The sequence below is a fragment of the Equus przewalskii genome, chromosome 12 (assembly GCF_037783145.1).
Source record: "Equus przewalskii isolate Varuska chromosome 12, EquPr2, whole genome shotgun sequence".
Lineage (NCBI taxonomy): Eukaryota > Metazoa > Chordata > Mammalia > Perissodactyla > Equidae > Equus > Equus przewalskii.
In genome coordinates this window covers 19,471,150-19,492,407 of record NC_091842.1, presented here as the reverse complement: position 1 = coordinate 19,492,407, position 21,258 = coordinate 19,471,150, and the positions used below count along the sequence as shown (strand labels likewise).

The following is a 21,258-nucleotide window of genomic DNA, read 5'->3' as shown; positions in this document are numbered from 1 at the left end:
ATTCCCATCGCACCTCATAAGATCGACTACTAGTCAGGTGTACGCCCCTCTTCCGCCATCTTGCTTGTAGTCCTCGTTCCTTTTCACCTTTCCATTGTTCCTGACGAACAGAAATGGCAGCGGGAAGGCAGCAGATGTACTGCGACTCCCGTCAGGTACCACACACGCGGAGGGTTGTGGACAGAAGGGCGTGTGAGTGCCTGGGAAGTAGGTCGGGGGAGAAAGCCATCTTGTTTGTAGTCATCGTTCCCGCTCCTTCTCTATGCTCTGTAACGGGGAGCCTTGGGACAACCGAACTATAACTCCCAGCATCCTCGACTCCAGGCTTGGCACGCCCTCCGCCATCTTGCTTGTAGTCCCCGCTGTCCCCAGCCTCCCATTATTCCCACCGTAGCGCCAGCGTCCGCAAGACTACGACTTCCGTTGTGCCCTGCGCGTGTTGGTCCTGGAAAGTGGAGGTGGTGAGGGAAGGAGGGGGCAGGGGGCGGGGTTCCTCTGGGAGAAGGAGGGAGTAAAGAGGAGGAGGAGGAGGAGGAGAGAAGGAGGAGGGAGGGGAGGGGGAAGAGAGGAGGAAGGAGGAAGGAGCTCAGGAGGGATGAGAGAGGCGGCCAGGGCCCCGGGCCGAAGCAGCGCGGGGCCAGGGGACCAGGGGGGCTGAGGCACCCCAATTGCCCCCTCCCCCTTTCCCTGCCCCCTTCCATCCTTTCCTTCCAACCTCCTGCTTGAGGAAGGGGATTTATTCAAATTTTATTTAAATCTCTATCTCCGGAGCGTCGCGCGCTGGGGGGACGGGGGAGAGGGCGGGGGCGCGCACAGGCTGGGGGGGCGGGGCCGGAGCAGCTTCCTTCACCCCCCTCCCCTCGCCCCGTAGCGGTAGGGCAGGGGGCCGCAGTCCAGGGGCGGGCCCAGGGGAGGGGGGCAGGTTACAGGGACCCCCCCCTCCCCGGGAACCGGCGGTGGGTGGGGCTTGAACCCCGGAAACGGTGGGGGGCCCAGGCCTGGCCCTGGACCCCTGGGCAGTAGGGGCCGGGAAGAGGCCAGTTAAAGGGCCGGGGGCGCTGGGGAGAGGCGGTGCGGGGTTGGGGGAGGGGACCTGGAACTCGGACCCCGGACTGAGTGGGGGCCGGGTAGAAACGGAGCACCCTGCGCCCGAGGAGCCCCCGTTGGTCTGGGGGGGCTGAGGGACTGAGCCCGCCAGAGCAGGACCTCCCCCTGGAAGGGCCGCGCCGCAGCCCGTGGGAGGGCCTCCCCCCCGGTGCCCCCCATCTCCACTCGCCGCCGTCCCGGCCTCCGCCGGAGGGAGGGGCCGAGCGCCCTCGGGGGGCCGTGGACCCCGGCGTTCTGAGCGTTCCGCGCCCCGCGCCGCCCGGCCCCCCCGCCGCTGATGGCCGCCGACCCGCCGGGAGCTGCCGAGAAGGGAGAGATGGCTCCCGGGACACGTGTGAGGTGGGTTCGTGCGGCTCCTTCTCACCCCCAGACCTGGGCAGCTCCCACTCCCATTCATCCTCTGCCCGGCCTCTCTCTACCTTCCCCGCCCCCAGCCTCACCCTCTCTGTGCTCCAAACTCATCTCCAGCCCTCTTTCCTGTTACCTCTCAACCCTGGGGAACTGGCCTTCCTTCCTAGACCCCGCTTCCCTTTGCAGACCCCCATCCCCTCCTGCAGTCGCCGCCTTTCAGGCCCCTCCCCTGGAGCGCTGGAGGGCCCCTTCCACCCATGGATGGGTCTGGAAGTCCGTGGAAAGGGGGAAGCTGGGGTAAGACTCTGGTCTTTAAGAGACCCTCCAGGCCTGCTGAGTCCATATGGGATTTTGGAGGATCTGGTTTCCATGGGAAGGGGAGCCCAAGGGACTCTAGACAGTTGGGGTTGGAAAGCAGCCTGGGAAGCTAGTGGGGGCCAGAGGGGCACATGTAGGACTGAGCCCATCCTGAGTTCTGTAGAGAGGTAAGGCTGAATTCTAGAATCCCAGGGAATCTGGGAGATTGCTGAGGTTTACCTGAGAGCTCCAAGAGGAGGGTGCTTGGAGAGGGAGCTCTGTGGGGAGCAGAGGAGTTGAGATCTTGGGCAGAGGAGGGACTCTGAAGCAACATCTCAGGGGCATCCCAGAGCCCTGGGAAGTTGGGCAGTACAGTGAGTCTTTAGGGATGTTGGGGGGCCAAGGATCCCATTGGATCTGGTGAGGATATCTAGGTTTTGGGGAAGAGAGATTGGGTGGTAGTAGTGTGAGAGAGAGAAAGAAGGGAACAAGAAAGGTCTGGAGCTTCTGCCCAGGAATCTGTGGGTGTCTTGGAGGTAAACCTGGGGAGTTTTAGTTTGGGAAGAGCATGGGGTGTAGTACATTTGGAGAACAGGGGAAGAGTCGGGATTCTCTAAGGTAACTTCACAGACAAGGAACCCTTGGCTTTCCAAGGAGCTTTGCTGTGGGAATGTCAGTGGAGAGGGCCCAGTGACCCCTTTGTCTTCCCTGGGCTAGGTAAGGGGGCACTGAGGAAGGGTTAGAGGAGGAGTGAGGTCGGGAAGCTAGTTCCCAGGCTCCCAGAGGAGCCAGGTTCACTGCTTGAGAGGGAGACCTTGAGCAGAGGGAGTGACCTCCCCCCACCCCCCCAGCAGAGGGATGACCTCCTTATTCCTTGTCTCCCTGGGTAGGAGGGCAAGCTCTCGCTGCCTAGGAGTTGGGGAAGCTGCCAGGAGCCTCCCAGGCCAGGGCCCCGGTTGGCCCTCCTGACACTGCCACCATTCACCCACAGCCCTCGGCGTTGCTGACGCCCCCAATGTCGTCGAGCAGCCGGGGACCGGGGGCCGGAGCGCGCCGACGCCGAACCCGCTGCCGTCGCTGCCGGGCCTGTGTGCGAACTGAGTGCGGGGACTGCCACTTCTGCCGAGACATGAAGAAGTTCGGGGGGCCCGGGCGCATGAAGCAGTCGTGCCTGCTCCGGCAGTGCACTGCCGTGAGTTCTGTCCCCACTCCATCGGGCACCCTTGGGGCTCTGGGGGCCCTTCCCCAGCTGGCCCAAGTGCCTTTCTGGGATGGCTGGTGGCTGCTTCCTAGAGTGTACTGTAGAGTTGCTGTATGTTCACTCATTCATTCACTGGTTTGTTCAGATGTCCACCAGGACCATTTTTGTTCTCAGCTCCAAGGTGCGGGTAATGTTAGGGTGCACAGAAGAATCCGGCCCAGTCCCTACCTTCATACTTTTCCCACTTTCAGAGGCACAGACCCATAAAAAGCTCTGTCCCTCTTATACCCCTCCCCAGCGGTATCTGTGCACAGGGACCCACCCCTGGAGCTGGCCCCTGTGAATAAGTCTTAGCCTTCTTTGGCCTCTTCCTCATCCATCAGAGGGGTCTTGGATTTGAGGCCATGTTTACCCTTTGTGTGACCTTGAGCAAATCACTTTGAACCTTAAGTTATCTTCTCTATAAAAGGTTTCTTTTGCTGAGTTATAAAGATTAAACAATAGCATGGATATAAACGTATCTGCTGCAAGGCCTAGCATGCAGTAGGTATCTGAGAAACACTACGTTTCTTCCCAGACTTCCCCATCCTTTGAGCTTCCCAGGGTCTCAGAGAGGAGCCCTTCCCCAGGAACCATGAGGAGCCAGCTGCCTCCTGTGTGGCAGCCCCCTGCCCCCCACCTTTTTTCCTGCAGCCACTCTTTCCTGGTTGGTTTCTTCATCCCGCAGCCCCTCTCTTCTCTTCCTTTGTCCCCCAACCCTTGCCTCCCTTTCCTGTTTCTTCTTCCTCATCTGCTTTTTCCTTGAGCCTGTCTCACAACTTTCAGCATCCCTGATATGACTCAGTATTACCACTGTCCTCCCCAAAGTCACATTGTCTGAAGTTGGTCCTGTTTTCCCTAGGACCTAGGGTCCTAGGCTGCTGTTAGTGTTCCCAGGGATCTTGCCAAAACCAGGTTCATTATGGGGTCCAGAGCAACCCTGGCTGCCCATTGAGCACATTTGGAGTCACCCCAAGCTGCTGCTGCATTTCCTGCAGCCTTGAATATTACCATCATGTTTGCCTGTGGTCTCTTTCCCTCAAAGCCAGCTACAAAGTCAGGGTCACACAGGCCTTGGGTCCAGCTGCAACAGTCACAACGTTGATGACAACTGTGTATCGAATGCCTCTCATACGTTATCTCGTTCTTAGAACATTTCCGTGAGGGAAAAATTTCTCACCCCATTTTACAGGTAGAGAAACAGCCTTAAGGAGGTGAAATCAGTTGCCCAAGGTCATACTGCAAAGAAGGAGCAAATTCAGGATTTGACCTAGCTCAGCCCATGGGTTCTGAACCTCATCTAGCAGCTGGCCAGGGTCCCCAGAAGAAAGGGTCCTTCTCCTGTTGCTTGTTTTTGGGGTCTCTGATGTCCCCTCTCTACCAACAGCCCGTGCTCCCACACACAGCTGTGTGCCTCTTGTGTGGGGAGGCTGGGAAGGAAGACACAGTGGAGGGAGAAGAAGAGAAATTTGGTTTGAGTCTCATGGAGTGTACAATCTGCAATGAGATCGTCCACCCTGGCTGCCTGAAGGTGATGGCCCTGGGGACCCTGGAGTCTGGGATGGGGCACATGGTCAGAGAGCAAGGAGGTGGGAACACTGTGTCTGGCATCCTACATCCACTCCCTGCCCACTGCCTACAGATGGGGAAGGCTGAGGGTGTCATCAATGCGGAGATCCCCAACTGCTGGGAGTGCCCTCGCTGCACTCAGGAAGGCCGGACCAGCAAGGTAGGGGTAGGAGCTGGGCAGGGTGCTGGACTCTGGGTAGGCGGTGGGTCAGGGAGCTGTGCAGGATCTCACCCCCAACTTACATCTCTCCAGGATTCAGGTGAGGGACCAGGCCGCCGCAGGGCTGACAACGGCGAGGAGGGTGCCAGCCTGGGGAGTGGATGGAAGCTGACGGAGGAGCTGCCACTTCCACCACCCCCGCCCAGGCGCAAGGGTCCCCTACCTGCTGGGCCCCCCCCGGATGATGTGCCTGGACCCCCCAAAAGAAAGGAAAGGGAGGCAGGGAATGAGCCCCCCACCCCAAGGAAAAAGGTGAGCCAGGGAGCATGCTCACTAGGTGCAGCCCAAGGCATTCTGGGAGCTCTAGTCCTGTTCCTTTTTGGGGAGGATGGACCTGGGAGGCAGTGCTCCTTGGGTTCCCCCAGGGGTTGTTGGGAGATGTAGTTCAGGAGGTGTTGGAGGGAGGATGGAGTATGCTTAGTATGGAGGAGAGGTACAGGTAAGGGGCAACTGGCACTGGGTGGGGAAGCTTTGGGAGCCCTGGGTGCTTTAGGAAGGAGGGAGAGAACATGCTCAAATTAGCTGCTACAGAGGAGGAAGGGGGAGCTGGAAAATGGCCTGATGGGGACGAAAGAGAAGATTAGAGCATGCTCAGTGAGCTAAGACTGGTTGCAAGGTGAGCATGCTCAGAGTTCTCCCTGAGATGGGGGCTTCTGGGATTTGTAGTCTAAGAGGAGGGCATGGATCTTAGTTTTGTGGCTACTGAGGGACTAATGGGGTCTCTTCCTTTCCCTGTATCTCCCTCTTGCCTCCCTGGTAGGTGAAAGGAGGCCGAGAGAGGCACCTGAAGAAGGTGGGTGGAGATGCCTGCCTCCTCCGAGGATCGGACCCAGGCGGCCCCGGCCTTCTGCCCCCCAGGGTTCTGAATCCAAGCCAGGCTTTCTCGTCCTGCCACCCTGGGCTCCCTCCCGAGAACTGGGAGGTGTGCCGGGGACCTCCTCCCTCCCCCTCCCACCTTTCCTTGCCCCACCCTCCACCCTAGAGACAGAGATCTGTCCTTTCCTGCTCCCCTTGTCCTGCCCCAGCCCCACTTGGCCACCATGGGCATCTAGAACCCTGGGTAGAATGGGTTGGGGCCAGGCCACAGGAGCCCCTGACTTCCCAAGAACCCTTGAGGTATCATTGGACCTATTTTCCTTGTCTTTCCAAACCTTAAAGGGAAAAGACCTGAGTTCAAATCCCTGCCAACCACTGACTCCCTGTGTGGTCTTGGCAACTCATAGGCTGCTCTGAGTCTCAGTTTCCTCATCTGTGCAATGGACATGATACTACCTACCTTACCCATGAACTGTTTAAATCTAATGAAAGTCATCAAGCTTTGTAAACTATAAAACTTAGCGAGATTTGAGGAAAATGAGGCTCAGAGAGGTTAAATGACTTGTCCAAGGTCACAAAACAAAGCTAGAATTCGGATGTCACTTTGCACTGACACTAAATGCAAGGGTCTGCCTGATTTTCATCAAATCCTGCCTCTGTCATTTGTCAGTTTGTGACCTTGAGCAATCTCCGTAATCTATCTGAAGTTTGGTTTCCTCATGTCTAAGAAGAGTGGCCCAAGTTGCCACTACATTAGAGTATTGTGAGGGTGTAATGAGTCAGCAAGTATGGGATGTTCTGCCTGGGGCCAGACGGTCGTTGTTACTCTCACACTGTTGAATAGACACTTAGAATTGTCTAGTCCAGCGTTCCACGTTGTAGATGATGAGGCAGGGGCTTCTCAAGGTTACACAGAGAGTTGATTGGCCAAGAATCAAAATTAGATCTCTGACTTCTCCATACCTCATTGCCTTTGGAGATTTATAAGCTATTGAAACCCATAAAGCTTTTAATTCTTTGAATCAGTGCCTTCATGTTACAGATAAGGAAACTGAAGTCCAGAGGGACATGACTTGGCTGAGGGCTCACATCACTCAGGAGCAGAGCCAGGACTCGAACTCAGGACTGTCCCTTGGGCTGTTTATCCCCTGGTGGCTCCTCAGGGGCAGTGGCAGGGGGGTGGGAAAGCATGTGTCAGGCCCTAGAACAGCCTCACCCTATCTCCCTGTAGAAACCAAAGCCGCCTTTGGCTTCTGCCGAAGGCCCGGCAGTGCCGTCCCCATCACCACAGAGGGAGAAGCTAGAGCGTTTCAAGCGGATGTGCCAGCTGCTGGAGCGGGTGCCTGACACCTCCTCGTCGTCCTCAGATTCAGACTCGGACTCCGACTCGTCAGGCACATCGCTGAGTGAGGATGAGGCCCCTGGCGAGGCCCGGAATGGGCGACGGCCAGCCCGGGGCAGCTCAGGCGAGAAGGAGAACCGCGGGGGGCGGCGGGCTGTGCGCCCTGGCAGTGGGGGGCCCCTCCTCAGCTGGCCCCTGGGCCCCGCCCCACCGCCCCGGCCCCCACAGCTGGAGCGACATGTAGTACGGCCCCCACCTCGAAGCCCTGAGCCTGACACACTGCCTCTGGCTGCTGGATCCGACCACCCCCTGCCCCGTGCCGCCTGGCTTCGTGTCTTCCAGCACCTCGGGCCCCGAGAGCTGTGCATTTGCATGCGAGTCTGCAGGACTTGGAGCCGCTGGTGAGTGGCCTGGATAGGCCTGGGTTCCACTGCCAACACTCTCCTCACTTGGGGCCTGCCACAGGTCCCTGATCCTCTCTGGGCCTTGTTCTTGTATTGATAATGCTTCTGTAGGATGTACATATTAGGGTTAGACTTTCATAGTACTCTGCACAGGCTGCTTTCCATTTATGAGCTCATTTAACTCTCACAACAACTTTGTGAGGTAGGTACTGTTACTCCCTTTTCTAGATGAAGCTGAGGTCAAGGTCATGTTGACAGGAAGTGGTAGAACCAGGAATTTGAACCCAGGCCCTCTGGCTCCAGAATCTTTCTTCTTAATAACTATCATTTTAGGGTGTTCAGTATGTGCTAAGCATAGTGCTAACTGCTGTACACACGTCATCTCATTTACTTTTCCCACTCCATCTCCTGGGGATGGTCTTATTGGGTTTACTTAATACATTAAGACAGCCCGTTGCTGAGGTGGCCCCTGCCCTCTCAGACATAGCCATACTTGGGCCTCCTGACTCTGCTCGTAACTTCTTCATGTCCTGGAGCCACCAACAACACCCTCTGCCTATCCTCCCCCCATCTCCCCACTGCTTCCTGAACCTTGTTTATTCAGAAATGTTGGGCATCCTCCCAAGCCCCTGGTCTTCCTCTTTGATCCTGCCCCGACACATTCTCCCCCTTCCAGTCCCCCCATCAAACTCCCACAACACTCTGTTCCCCTCACAGAGCACATTGAGGTCTTCTGCATGTGGACAAGCCTTCATTCATTTATTCATTTTCATGTTCCCATCAGTTGCGGGGGTTGGGGCAGATACTGTGTCTGTTTTATCTTCATGTTCCCAGCACTGGACAAGGGGCAGTGTAGGTGTTCAAGAAAAATTGTATTAAGTGAGTACATTCAGGCTCTTTCCCAGGCACTTACTATGGACCAGGCATCCTATTGGGCACTTTGCAAATGTGAGCTGATTTGTTCCTCATAATAAAAGCCTTGTGAGGAAATAAGAGACACCTGAAGTCACAGTGCAAGGTAATGGCTCAACTCAAACTTGAATCCTTTTCCTTTGGATTCTGGGATGCTAGTTCATGCCTTCTGGTCTCTGGAAGCTACAGAGCTAAGAGGACAGGAGTGCACACTCAAGGTAAATTGCCTATGGTTGAATCTTATTCTCCCTCTGATGGGCTGTATGCCATTGGGCTACTTTCTTAACTTCTTTGTGCCTCAGTTTCTTCATCTGTTAAAATAGGGTAAGCAAAGCATTTACAACATACATTAAGAACTGAGGACAGTACTTGGGAAATAGACGCTACTCAGTGCTTTAATAATAATCATTATTATTCACTCAGTTACAAATATTTAGTGAAAGCACAGACTTTTATATTCTCAGAGCATAGATCTGTGCCCTTGAAGAGCTCCCAGTTAACCTGCAACATAAAAGCAAATAGTTACAGCAGTTGCTGGGGATTACCAGCCCTGCCTCATGTATTAGTTGAGGAAATGTTTGCTGAAGCCTATTCATCAACGCTAGCCCTGTGCTTGGCACGTGGGATCCAGAACTGAAGAGGACCTGATTTCTGCCTCAAGGAGAGACTTCCAACCAGAAGTGGATGAAGCAGACAGGCCGGACTGCACAGTGGTTTCCGGCTTGGGCCCTGGAGTCTGGCACCCGTGGGTTTCATCAGCTGTGACTCCTGTGCTTCCTGGCTGTGTGGCCATGGGTGGATAGCTATACCTCCCACGGCCTCAGTTTTATCATCTGTAGTCTAGGGTTCATATTAATACTCACCTTGTGGGGATTAAATGAGGTGGTTCCTGCAAAGCACTTAGCACCATACCTGAAGGGTACTAAACAGTTAATAAAATGGTGGGTTTCGATGAGAAGGACCAGGATAGGGCAGAGCAGGGGTCTGAGGGGGCACAGTGGACCAGACAAGAGGCTCTGTCAGGCCTGGGCGCAGAAGTAGGGATGGAGAGGAGGGACTCAGGTTGAGAACTTTTTAAGAAACAGAATGGCTTGGATTTGGTGACTAAATGGCTATGGGGGCAGCAAGGTGATTCTTGAGTTTCTGGTCCACAAGCCTGGGTGGGTAACAGTGCCATTCCCCAGGCTCGGGAATACCCGAGGAAGAGCAGGTTCCAGGGGAAGGTGAAGCACTCAGATTTGATGTCTGATCTGAAAGGCCTGTGGGCCAGTCAGGAGCTAGCAAGAGAGCAGCTGGATGCACAGGTCTGATGCTCAAGAGAAAGATCCAAGTTGAGGAGCTTTTAACCTATAGGTAGCAGCTTCGAAGAAGAGGGCAGAGACAGAATGTCAGGATTTGTGAGTTAGAGAAAGAGCAGCCAGAGACTTGGAGGAGATCGAGGGTGGACGTGTGTCCTAAAGGAGAGATTGAGGAAGGAGTGAATGATGAACAGTGTTGGATGTTGGTCAGAGGTCGTAGGAGATCAAGGACCAGAAGTGGCCATTGGATTTTGCTACAAGGAGGCCTTGGTATCCTTGGCTGTGCTACATACTGGTTAGGGGGGACCAAAGCCAGATCAAGTGGAGTTGAGAATGTCGGCTCCAAGGCAGGGACTTGATCTGTTTGTTTTCTGGTGTGTCTCTAGTTTCTAAGATAGAGCCTGGCAAACAGTAGGTACTAAAAAAATACTTGTTGAATGAATGAACGAAAGTGAAGAAACCAGGATGGAGTGTGGAAAGAGAGAGTGAGGGTGGAGCTGGAGAGAAATTTGTTGGAGGGAGAGCAGGAAGTTGAAGCTTTCCTGTCTGGTGGCTTCTGTCTTCTCTCGGAACTGGGAGGTGAGGTGATCTTCCAAGAACGAGGGGAGAGAGGGTGGGCGGAGGAAGCATGGAGGAGTTGTTAAGTTGCAGGGTAGAGGTTTGGGACTTTGGAGGACATGGACAGAGGGTGGCAAGGAAGGGACTGGAACACAGGATCAGGGCCAGTTGGGGTTGGGAGTAAAGGCTTGGAGATGGACAGATTGGAGGATAGTGGTGGCACTGGTGAGCTGAGAGAGAAGAACTGGCTTTGTTTGGAGCCTAGGAGGTTATGAGCTCCTTACTAGCAGCACTTTGGTCTGGTCCATCTTTATGTCCCCAGAGGGCCTCTGCAAGAGGACTAGAGTTTAGAGTTTTCGAGGTGGGCTTAGTAAGGGGATGACTTAGGGAGTGGCTGGAGTCAGGGAGAAGATGAGCAGGTTGGGGGACTTGCACATCCAGCCCCGGCCGCAGATAACAGCATGCCTTGGCCTCTTAAGAATTCTTCCTGCCTCTTGCCTTAGTGTCATTCCCCAGCTTCGAAAGAACCCGTCCGTGACTCCCTGTCACCCTCACAATGAACTTCCACAGTGCTATTTGATGTTTGGACATGAACAGAGCCCCAGTTTCTGCCCTAAACACTTCCCCTGCACTGTCTCCCTTCATTTTTGCAGCAAACCTTTGAAGTAAGTGGTGCCTTTACCCCATTTTATGGTTTGGAAAATGGAGGCCCAGAGAGGGCAAGTGACTTTCCTAAGGTCAGTCTAAGCACAGAAGTAGCAGAGCTGGGGTTTAGATCCCCATGGCACTCACAGTCTTCACCTCTGAGCTTTGTGGCTATGACAGTCCAGCCTGGCATTCCAACCCTCCTTGACATGGCATCCCTACCCTGGGCCTCCTCTGCAGCCTGACCCCTGCCTCTCCTCTGCTCATAGTTCAGGCTGTCAGTCCCAACCAGCTTGGTCTAAGCCCTGGATCTGCTACAATTCAGTAGCTGTGGGACCTTGAATAAGTTTCTTAACCTCTCTGGGCCTCATTTTCCTTAACTGTACAAAGGAGATGATAATAACAGTATTGACCTCCTGTGGCTGTTGTGAGGTAAAATGCTTAATGCATAGAACTGTACCTGGCAGATAGTAAGCCCTCAGTAAACACTAGTTATTGGTGCTGTGATCATCCTAACCCTCATCCTTCTCATTATTTGGAGATGATGAATTGCCCTTTGTTCCTGCTGCTGGAGGTATCGGAGCTCTCCATTTTCTCGCTATGTCCTGGGCTTGGACACTGGTTCTTCCCCATCTGGAAGGCACACCCTCTTCCTCTCGACCTGTAGCCAGAATAACTACTGCCTTCCTTCAAGTCACAGATCAGGCATTGTCTCCCTGGGAGGCTCCCCTGTCCCAGTCCTCTCATTGACTCTTATCATGTCCATTGTCACTTCAGTTTCTGTGGACTGGCTGTGTCTCCCCCATTTTGTGACTGCTCCATGCCCAGTAGAGGCTGGACACTTAGTATTGTAGGGCCCCCAGTCACTTTGGCTGCTACTCTGAGGTTTAAACGGGTCATATAAGGGCAAAGGGACCAATTAGCTCCAGTCAAGAAAAGTCAGGGAAGACTTCCTGGAAGGAGAGGCGCTGGAGCTGAGCCCTGAAGGGTCTGGGTTGGTTGGCATTTCCGGCAGAGGCACGTATGCCAAAATGTCTTGGCACTAGACAGCATTGTATGTCTATAGGCATTAGATGGTTTGGCCTAGCTCTTGTGGAGTGTGATACAGAAACAATTGGGGGCCTGTATGTGCCCCCAGGGGGCAGGGTTCCCTATAGCCATGGAAGATCCAGGAGAACTTCAAGGTGGTGGTGGCAATTGAGCTGGAACTCCAGACTGAGTCAGAATGGGCAGGGAGAGGTTTTGGTTGGAGCAGGATTTCACAGAGTGGAAGGAGAAAAGGGCCGAGAAGCTGGGTTGAGGGTAAGTTGTGTTGTTTTCCTTTTCCTTTTTAGAATTGGAGAGATTTGCAAATGTTGATCGCAATGTTTATTGTTATTAAATGTTTATTGGTTGAATGGAAGGAAGCAGGAGAGGGAGAGCTAGAATGCCAGAAGAGGGCTGAGTGGCGGACGGTGGCAGGTGGGACAGGGGAGTGGAGTTGTTCGGCTAGAAGCGTTAGTGTCTGTACCTTCAGCATTTCCTAAAATGTCACCCTGGGGTTCTGGAGTAGGCCTGGCAGTTTTTTAAGTGGCACAAAAACATGGCTTAATCCTTCTGTTAGTTTTAAAAAGGGCGTCTCTCCATTGGGTGCTGTTGTATCTTTTACACCTCTCTAATGCTTAATCTTCCTGTTTAATGAAAATAGTCTTTAGGTGGTAACTGAAAGCCACAGTAACACCTGACTAGAATTTAATAACCCTGGTTTGTTTTTACTGTTTTTATTTCTAAGGTTAACATATTTATGTGAAATAATATTGGTTTTAAATGCAAAGAGGTGATCGATTTAAAGATAAATTCATGTTCTGTAGATAAGTGGATAGCAAATGAGTGGAGTTTGGGGATAAGGGCTTCTTGAAAGGAAAGCCCTTCTGAATGGAGGGTGGAGGGAGGGGAGATACAGCTTCCTGGGCCCCTCCCACCCTTGGTGCTTCTGATGCCGTCCGTCTGTCCCAGTGGGAATTTCCTGACATGCCGTTGAGAACTACTGTAGAGGAGAGTTTTCAAACTGAGTCTCGAGGAATTTTAGTGTACACAAAGTGTTAATAGATGACTTTGGGAGAGGTGGGGAAGGGTTCCCTGGTAAAATAAGCTTGAGAAGCCCTTTTCCAGTTCACTGCATGTTAGACTAGTTAAGGCTCTCCAAATGCTGGGATCAGGAAACCTGTTTAACTTTCGTTCAGGCCTCATTTGTCTTTGTAGCTTCAAGTCCTGGGACCTAGCAGGCGTTCCTTAAACATGGATTAAGTGAATAAATGAAAAGCTATAAATGAAGTGTGTTGTGGGAGAGGCTCAGTGGAAGCTTCGAGTAGTTCACACTGGCTCGGCACCATTCATTCATTCAACAAACATGCAGCAGATAGCACTGTGCCAGGTGCACGGTAGGTTAGGTATACTGAAGGGAGAAATCCAGAACTGCCCGTGTGGAGCCTACATTCTAGCTGGAGGGACATGTAATAAAATAGAGAAAATCAGGCCGTAAGTAAGGCCTTGGGCAGCTGGCCATCAGGATGGGGCAGATGTGGATCAAGGGCAGAGATTAGTGAGGAGATGAGAAGTCTGCATGGACCACCATAACTTCAAGACAAGCCCAAGATGGGGGACAGGGGCTGCTGACAGATCCCTTTGGTGTTGCATCAAATACACTGTGTAGGATGTGTCTTTGACAAAACGCTTTATAAGCTGTAAGGCCCACAAACTAATGACCTCATTTGATCTTACTGCAGCCCTGTGGGGCAGGCTAATTCTGGATCGTCTTTATTTTATAAACAAGGCCTCTGACGCTCAGGGAGAGGAATGGACTTGCCTAGGGTTTCGCATCCAGTTAGTGATGGAATAGAGCCCCAAACCCAGTGCTTTTGGCCTGGGACCAGGAGCTTCCTGCCTACCTGGCTGCGTGAACCAGGAGGGAACTAGGGTGAACCTTAAGTATGGAGAGGATTGTGGACTTCCTGAGAGCTGAGGACTGAGGTCTGTGTCTCCTCCTTGTGGCTGGCAGGTGCTACGACAAGCGTCTGTGGCCTCGAATGGACCTGAGCAGGCGGAAGTCACTGACCCCACCCATGCTCAGTGGTGTGGTTCGTCGCCAGCCCCGAGCCCTGGACCTCAGCTGGACAGGTGTCTCTAAGAAGCAGCTCATGTGGCTTCTGAACCGACTGCAAGGTAGTGCGGGCTGGTGAGGCAGGACAGGGTGAGGAGGGAGACAGACCTGGGATAGAGTCCTCCTAGTACCAGCTTCCTGACCCCCCCAGGCCTGCAGGAGCTGGTGCTCTCTGGCTGCTCCTGGCTCTCTGTCTCTGCCCTGGGCTCAGCCCCACTGCCAGCCCTGCGGCTCCTGGACCTCCGCTGGATCGAAGATGTTAAAGACTCCCAGCTCCGCGAGCTGCTACTGCCTCCGCCTGACACCAAACCAGGTGCAGCCTCTGTTGGGTCATTGGAGAATGGGTTGGGTGAGGTTGGGGGTATGAGGCCTCCAAGGTCTCTTCTGACTCATGCTGAATGTTGAAGGATTTGAAGAAAGGACAGAACAGAGGGCTGGCCTGGTGGTACAGTGGTTAAGTTCACATGTTCCACTTCGGTGGCCCCAGGTTCGCCAGTTCAGATCCTGGGTGTGGACCTACGCACCACTTGGCAAGCCATGCTGTGGTAGGCGTCTCACATATAAAGTAGAGGAAGATGGGCATGGATGTTAGCTCAGGGCCAGTCTTCCTCAAAAAGAAAAAAAGAAAGGACAGATAGAGGGCCCTGCTTGGCAATGTTCATTCATTCATTTACCTTCTGTGTGCTCGGCCCTGTGATAGGAGCTGAGGGAACAGGAATGAAGCCTCTAGGGGGCAGTAATGAAACGCAATATAGGAGAGGAGGATGACGTGAGAATTCTGGGGGAAGCCAGGGCATGGTGGATAGATATTAGTGAAGTTGCTGGGTATGGTGGGTACTACTGGAGAGCCTCCTCCAAAGGGAGCTGTGGCGATTGCCATGGAAGAATGCAGGCTCAATGTGGCCAGTCAGTTCCATTTGTCAAGAGGACCCAGAAATAGAGATTTGTCTGTGAAATATCCTGGTTTTTAAATGATGGCAGTTTGTTCAGATTCTTTTAAAATTCGTGTGTGGACCCAGTAAAAATATGAGCAATAGATTTGCTCCCTAGACCCCTTGCCCTACAGTAAAAGGACAAGGGTTTTGCCTGAGACAAGAGAGCATAAAGAGGGAGCCAGTTGGCTTAGAAGGTTGCATGGGGGAGGTGGTATCATCTCCCAAGTCAGACCAGCCACCCCTTCATGCTGAGTCAGGTGCCAGTACCCTGCCAGGTGGAGTCAGCTTTTATCATTGAACACATACTCCAAGCCTGGCCCTGTGTAGGGCCCTGGAGACCTCAAACTGAATCAGCCCCTTTCCCCACCCTGGTGGAACCCCAGTCATGCAGAAGACAAAGACTCAGAGATGGAAGGTTATGGCATGATGTGGTCAAAGGGTGCGGGGATGAGAGAAGCCCTCCTTGAGGGCTTTTTGAACTGAGTCCTGAAAGGGGCAGAGTTTTCTCAGGGAGTGTGAGGCAGAAATAAGCAGTTTTGTAGGGCATGAGGCCCATATTGGCAGAGGGGGATACTGGGATCTGAGGCTGGTCAGGTGAGCTGAGGCCTGGTCACATGGAGGTGTGGGGTGGATCACTGAGGCCTGGGGCCTCCTCATCTAACCAGGAGATGGGATGTTCACAGCATGTTCTCTGGTCCCTATTAGTCTGTTCACCACACTAAAGCCAGGGGAACCATCCAGAATGGCAAATCTGTCCATGTCACCCACATACTCTAAACTCTTTCTCGTTGCTCCCCGGTGCTCTTTGGATAAAGACCAGTATTTTGTCTTTGAGGCCTGGCATGGTCTGGCTCCCACTGACCTCTACTTTTTCTGCATTTTGGTCACCTCAGCCTCCTTGCCAGGTTGCCTCCAGCACAGGGCCATTGCCCACTCCTCTTTGCCTTCGTCTAATTAACGCATAGTCATCCTTCAGTCCTCAGTGTAAATGCCAGTTCCTCCTAGAAGTCCTCCATGATCCTCTCCTGCATTGAGATCAGAGTCCCTCTTCAGCTTTGAGAGTGGTCCTCTCCCAGCATATCACTGTATGGTAGTGAAATGATTTGATTAAAATCTGTTTCCTCCCACTACGTTCTTTTTTTTCTTTTTTAAGATTTTATTTTTCCTTTTTCTCCCCAAAGACCCCCGGTACATAATTGTATATTTTTAGTTGTGGGTCCTTCTAGTTGTGGCATGTGGGATGCCGCCTTAGCATGGCTTGTTGAGCAGTGCCGTGTCCATGCCCAGCATCCGAACCGGTGAAACCCTGAGCCGCTGAAGCGGAGTGTGCGAACTTAACCACTCGGCCACAGGGCCGGCCTCCCACTAGGTTCTTAAGCTCTGCGAGGGCAAGGACTGTCTGCTCGCCTTAGCCACAGCTCTCTTTTATAGCTCCCTTCTTCCCACCCTACCCTGCTTCACACAGCATTAGAAGAAGAGTAGAGAAGCAGCTAAGAGTCTTGCCATTTTCTGGACAAGGCCCTAGAGGCCCAGAGGGGTTGAGTGACAGCCAGTCACACAGGCAGAAGGCAAACCAGAGCACCTACCCACTGCCCACTCTGACTGGAATTGGACTGAGCCAGGAAGATTTGGGTGGGCTGAGGGTGGGCACTGGGAACAGTGTATTCCATGAGCTAAGAAAGTGTTGGTTGGCTGGCAGACTGACCCCATTCCTCCTGCCTGAATTCTCTTCAGTCTAAGCCTCTTTATCAGGAGCTTGCAAAGATGAGCCATCCAGGCCCTCAAGGCCTATTTTGCATGTTGGGACTCTACACCCACTTTTCTTTCCCTTTTTTTTTTTTTTTTGAGGACGATTAGCCCTGAGCTAACTACTGCCAATCTTCCTCTTTTTTTGCTGAGGAAGACTGGCCCTGAGCTAACATCCATGCCCATCTTCCTCTATTTTTTTTTTTTTTTGTACGTGGGACGCCTACCACAGCATGGCTTTTTAGCAAGCGGTGCCATGTCCTCACCCAAGATCCGAACCAGTGAACTCCAGGCTGCCGAGAAGCAGAACATGCGAACTTAACTGCTGTGCCACCAGGCCCGCCCCTATACCCGCTTTTCTTATCTTGGCTCCCTGGCTTCATTCCTAGAGCAAAACTTAAAGTTCTTCTACTTCTTTGCTTTTGCCCCTCCTATTCTCTGCCTGGGAGATACTTCTCCCACCTGTCTGTACATTTAGATCCTTGAAGGCCCAGCTGAAATGCTGCCATCTCAGTGAAATCTTCACTGATGCCCACTTCCCCCACCCGAGCCAGAAGTAACCTCTGCTTCCCTCTAATGGCTTTTAGTTGTGGCTAAGATCCTGTCTCCAGGCTCTCAGCTCCTCATAGGAACAAAAGGGGGTGGAATTCAGGGCTTGCCAAGTCACGTGCCCACAGAGGAGGCCTGGCAGGTAACAAGTGATGGGCTTGGCACAGGACATCAGGGAGTAGCGAATAGCACCTAGCAACCTAGCTCCAGCTTATCATCGTCAGGTGAAAGGGGTAGCCCAGTGATGCTAGGTCTTATGATTTTTCAGGGAAAAACTCAATACCTAAATTTCTTTATAAAAATGTCCTTTCTGTAGCATTAGTCATTAAGAAAATTTTTAGCACCACGAACACTCCATAAATCACTTGTGTAGGCTAGTTTTATGACTTTGTGACATCTGATCTGGTTTATCTAAGGGCTAGGGCTGGTGCCTGTGGAGATAGCATTGTGGTAAGTTTGGACTTGGAGTCAACAGGCCTGGTGTTCTGCCTCTGTTACTTCATACTCATGTGGTCCTGGACAGATGCTTAATGATTTGAGTGTCAATTTTCTCATCTGTAAACAGGAATGATGATTAGAGAAAAACTTGTCTCCCAAGGCTGTGGTTCTTAAAGTGTGGTCTCTGGACTGGCAGCTTCAACATCATTGGGGAACTTGTTAGAAAAATAAAGTCTGAGGCCCCACCTTAGACTACCTAAACTCTGGTGGGGCCAGCCATCCATTTTAACCAGCCCTCCAGGCGACAGAGGAGCCTGTCTAGTTTGAAAGCCACTGGCCTAGGGGCAGGCAGCCACTTAGCCAGTGCCTGGTCCACAGTGAGTGCTCAATTAATGGCTTCTGGTGCACCATAGGCACTTAGTTAAAAAATAAAAACCATAATGCAGGAATGTGGTAGATGTGATAAAAAGAAAAGCAGACCATGTGCTTTGGGTGCACAGATAAGGGGAAGGAGCTCTTCTACCCTGGAGATGGAAGAAGAGGAGGGCTTCTTCTTCTTCTTTCGGCTCAGACCGGAAAGCCAGGGACACTGGCCAGCAGAGGATTGAGTATAGCTGGCCACAGGGAGAGTCTCTCAGGGCAGGGTCACCTTCAGGGTTTGGCCCAAGTGTTTGGGGATGAGGGAGAGGAGTTGGGAGCTGAGACAGGGACGAGACCTTATAGGAATGTTTTACCAAGGAGATGGACCTTCTCTGAGGTGCCCTCAGAGAGTTTTTGGCAGAGGAGGTCCCACTTGCGTTTGAGAATGGCTATCTTTGGATGCTAGGTCGAGAGGAGAGACTGGAGTGAGTGAGAAGGCTGGGGCAGGACTTCAGGCAAGAGTGGTGTTGGCTCAGAGTGGTGACAAGGGGAATGGAGAGAAAGGGATCCAGATGATGACTTTATTAATCATAGAAGGAGAGGGAGGTGGAAGAGCAGCCTGGGATAGCAGTCCGCTTAGGGATGTTATTTGTTGGGTGAGTGAATATGTATATATATATTGAGCACCTATGTCCCAGTTGCTGGGGATAGAGCAAGAACAAGACAGACAAAAATTATTGTTTTCATGGAACTGACATTCTAGTGGGAGGAGAGAAAAAATATATATATGTCAGATGGTGAGAAAAGGGGAAAAAAATAATTCAGGGAAGGGGTAGGAGTACGTGAAATGTTATAGTTTCAAATGGAGTAATCATGGGAGGCCTCTCTGTGGAGGTGATGTGAACAACAGACACATGAGATGCAGTCAGGTTTGTGTAGGTATTTGGGAGAGGGTGAAGCAAGTTGAGGCTCCCTTATAGCAGGAGCAGGTTTTAGGTGCTTAGGAATATGAGTGTGGAGACACAGCTGTTTTGGATGCCTAGGTGCAGGGATGGGAGCATCCAGAAGTACTGACCTCTTATCTGCCTGCCCAGGGCAAACAGAGAGCCGTGGGCGACTGCAGGGGGTAGCAGAGCTGCGCCTGGCAGGCCTGGAGCTGACAGATGCCTCACTGCGGCTCCTGCTGCGCCATGCACCCCAGCTGAGTGCCCTGGACCTGAGCCACTGCGCCCACGTTGGGGATCCCAGTGTCCACCTCTTAACGGCTCCCACCTCCCCACTCCGTGAGACTCTGGTACACCTCAATCTCGCTGGTAAGCATGGTCCCATCTGTCCATCTGCTAGCCTGTTGGTCCCCATGGCTAGTGGCTACCCCCTACTCAGCTTCCTGGTCTCAGCTACCACTGCCCCATCCCCAGGTTGCCACCGCCTCACAGACCACTGCCTCCCGCTGTTCCGCCGCTGCCCGCGCCTACGCCGCCTAGACCTGCGCTCCTGCCGCCAGCTCTCACCTGAAGCTTGTGCCCGGCTGGCAGCTGCTGGGCCCCCTGGCCCCTTCCGCTGCCCAGAAGAGAAGCTACTTCTCAAGGACAGCTAGTTGGGCGCCCCCCGCCCTCCCCCAGGACTCATCAGGAGCCTGGACCTCGGGCCTTCATTTCACCCCTGCCAGGAGGCCAGGTTACCCACCTCATGACTTGGATTCCTGCCCAAGGACTCGAGCCAGCCTCCCCCCTCTCTACCCCCTGCACTGATATCTCTGGGGGTCCCTCCTTCCCATCCCCTCCCCCTTCCACCTGCTTCATTGTCCATCCCCTGGGGGGAGTGTGTTAGAGGTACTGGGGGGTGCTGAGCCAAAGGGATGGTGGGAGGGGGGTTAAGGTGCAAGTTTGAGGGAGGGAGAATGGGGAAAGGGTATCTGCACACAGGATACTGGGAGCCAGGGGGCTGGGGGAGGTGGAGGATGGGCTGGGGGAGGGGGGCAGAAAGCAGACCACCAAGGGTTCAGGGAACAAAGACCAGATACTTGGAGTTTGGGGGTGGGGTGGGAGGGCCAAAAAGGGAAGCCAGAGGAGCAATTGGGGATCCAGGTGTCAGAGGTGGGAGGACTCGGGGAACCAGGGGAAAGCCAGGGCTGAATGAGGGGTGGGGGGCAAGAGCAGGTGTGGGGGCAGTAGTACCCCCTCAGGGGGTCACCCCTATCCTTACCCCCTCCCCAGATTTCAGTTCCCCCCAACTCTGACTCCTTGAACGTCACTGACAATGGCAGCTATTGTGAGGAGTGGGGGCCGTGGGCCTGCCCGCTGGGCCCAGGGGAGTGGTGAGGGGTACCCCAACCCCCTACCTGCCTCCCTGCACAATACTTGAACATTCATCTGTACTGAAGTGTTACTTGAACCGGGGGAACCTCGGACCTGGGGGAGCCCGAGTGTGAGGGGATGGGACCACCTTGGACTGAGACTGGACCGGTGGGCACCGAGTTTGAACTGCGCCACCCCCAGGCTCTCTCTTGCTTTACTGTATTGAGCAGCCCCACCCCTCCTGACCTGAGGTGGGGGGTGGGGTGCCAGCCCAGTGATGGGGAAGATGGGACTCCTTCAGCTTGGCTCTTCCCACTCTTTCATCGTCATGGAAACTTGTACCCCATTTGCCCAGGGAACTGCCACTCCTGGTTGCCATGGAACTAGCAGCCAATGGACACCTCCCAAAGCCAGTGCTAAGGCTGGAAATGGCCCCTCTTAGTTGCCATGGGAACTTAGTAACAGACTCACTTGGCTCTCCCCAGCCCCTTCCTCCAGTGAGGGGGCGGGGCTTGGGAAGCCAGGGGGAGGAGTCGGGGTCCGGTCCCGTCCCTCAGCCCAGGCCTTCTGGGGGAGCCGGGTTGTACCACGTAGGGGAGGGGGGGATCTATCCACATACCTCAGGTAACAAGGGAGGTGCGCGGGTGGGGGGAGGGACTGGGCGGACCAAAGGCCGGAGGGGAGGGCGTCCTGGGGATCGCGAAAAGCTTGAGGATGGGGCCGCTTGGGAGAGAGGGAGGAGGCAGCCCTGCGGGGGACAAATGGGGGACCCAGCCGGGCTGGGCCCCTGGACCCCGGGTCTGTACAATACGGTTTGCTATAAAACTCAAAATCTTCCAGCCTGGGCCGCCGAGTTCGTGTGTCTGTCTGCGGCTTTGGGGGAGTCGGGGTAGGGTGGGGATGACCAAAGCGCTCACCCTTCGGGGGTTTCGGAGGAGGTGGCTGTTTGGATGGATCCGGGGAGTTTTGGACTTCCTAGGCTTTTCCGGACCTGAGAGGAGACAGGGTCCCATGCAGTCCCTAATATGGATGGGC

The 21,258-nt window shown here is 53.7% G+C and overlaps 1 protein-coding gene across 6 annotated transcripts; it reads left to right on the top strand.

Moving 5' to 3' along the window:
- Positions 1-80: 80 nt before the first annotated feature.
- On the top strand, positions 81-21,068 carry FBXL19 (F-box and leucine rich repeat protein 19). Of its 6 annotated transcripts, none has more exons than XM_070567957.1 (11): positions 81-155; positions 2,747-2,947; positions 4,383-4,526; positions 4,638-4,724; positions 4,818-5,036; positions 5,545-5,577; positions 6,832-7,343; positions 13,797-13,960; positions 14,050-14,211; positions 19,021-19,239; positions 19,345-21,068. In XM_070567957.1, the coding sequence occupies exons 1-11, from the start codon at positions 114-116 to the stop codon at positions 19,521-19,523; spliced, it is 1,962 nt and encodes a 653-aa protein (XP_070424058.1). In that variant the 5' UTR covers positions 81-113; the 3' UTR covers positions 19,524-21,068. The 6 variants fall into 6 exon arrangements, with proteins under 6 accessions (XP_070424058.1, XP_070424055.1, XP_070424057.1 ...); XM_070567954.1 differs by having other exon boundaries at positions 91-155; positions 5,545-5,706; XM_070567956.1 differs by lacking the exon at positions 81-155 and adding an exon at positions 995-1,446 and having other exon boundaries at positions 5,545-5,706.
- The last annotated feature ends 190 nt before the right edge of the window (positions 21,069-21,258 follow it).

Coding starts and splice junctions, on each gene's coding strand:
- FBXL19 (XM_070567954.1), top strand. CDS start 114: ATGGCAGCGGGAAGGCAGCAGATGTACTGCGACTCCCGTCAG. Junction 2,948..4,382: donor TGCTCCGGCAGTGCACTGCC/GTGAGTTCTGTC, acceptor CTCTACCAACAG/CCCGTGCTCCCACACACAGC. Junction 4,725..4,817: donor AGGAAGGCCGGACCAGCAAG/GTAGGGGTAGGA, acceptor ACATCTCTCCAG/GATTCAGGTGAGGGACCAGG.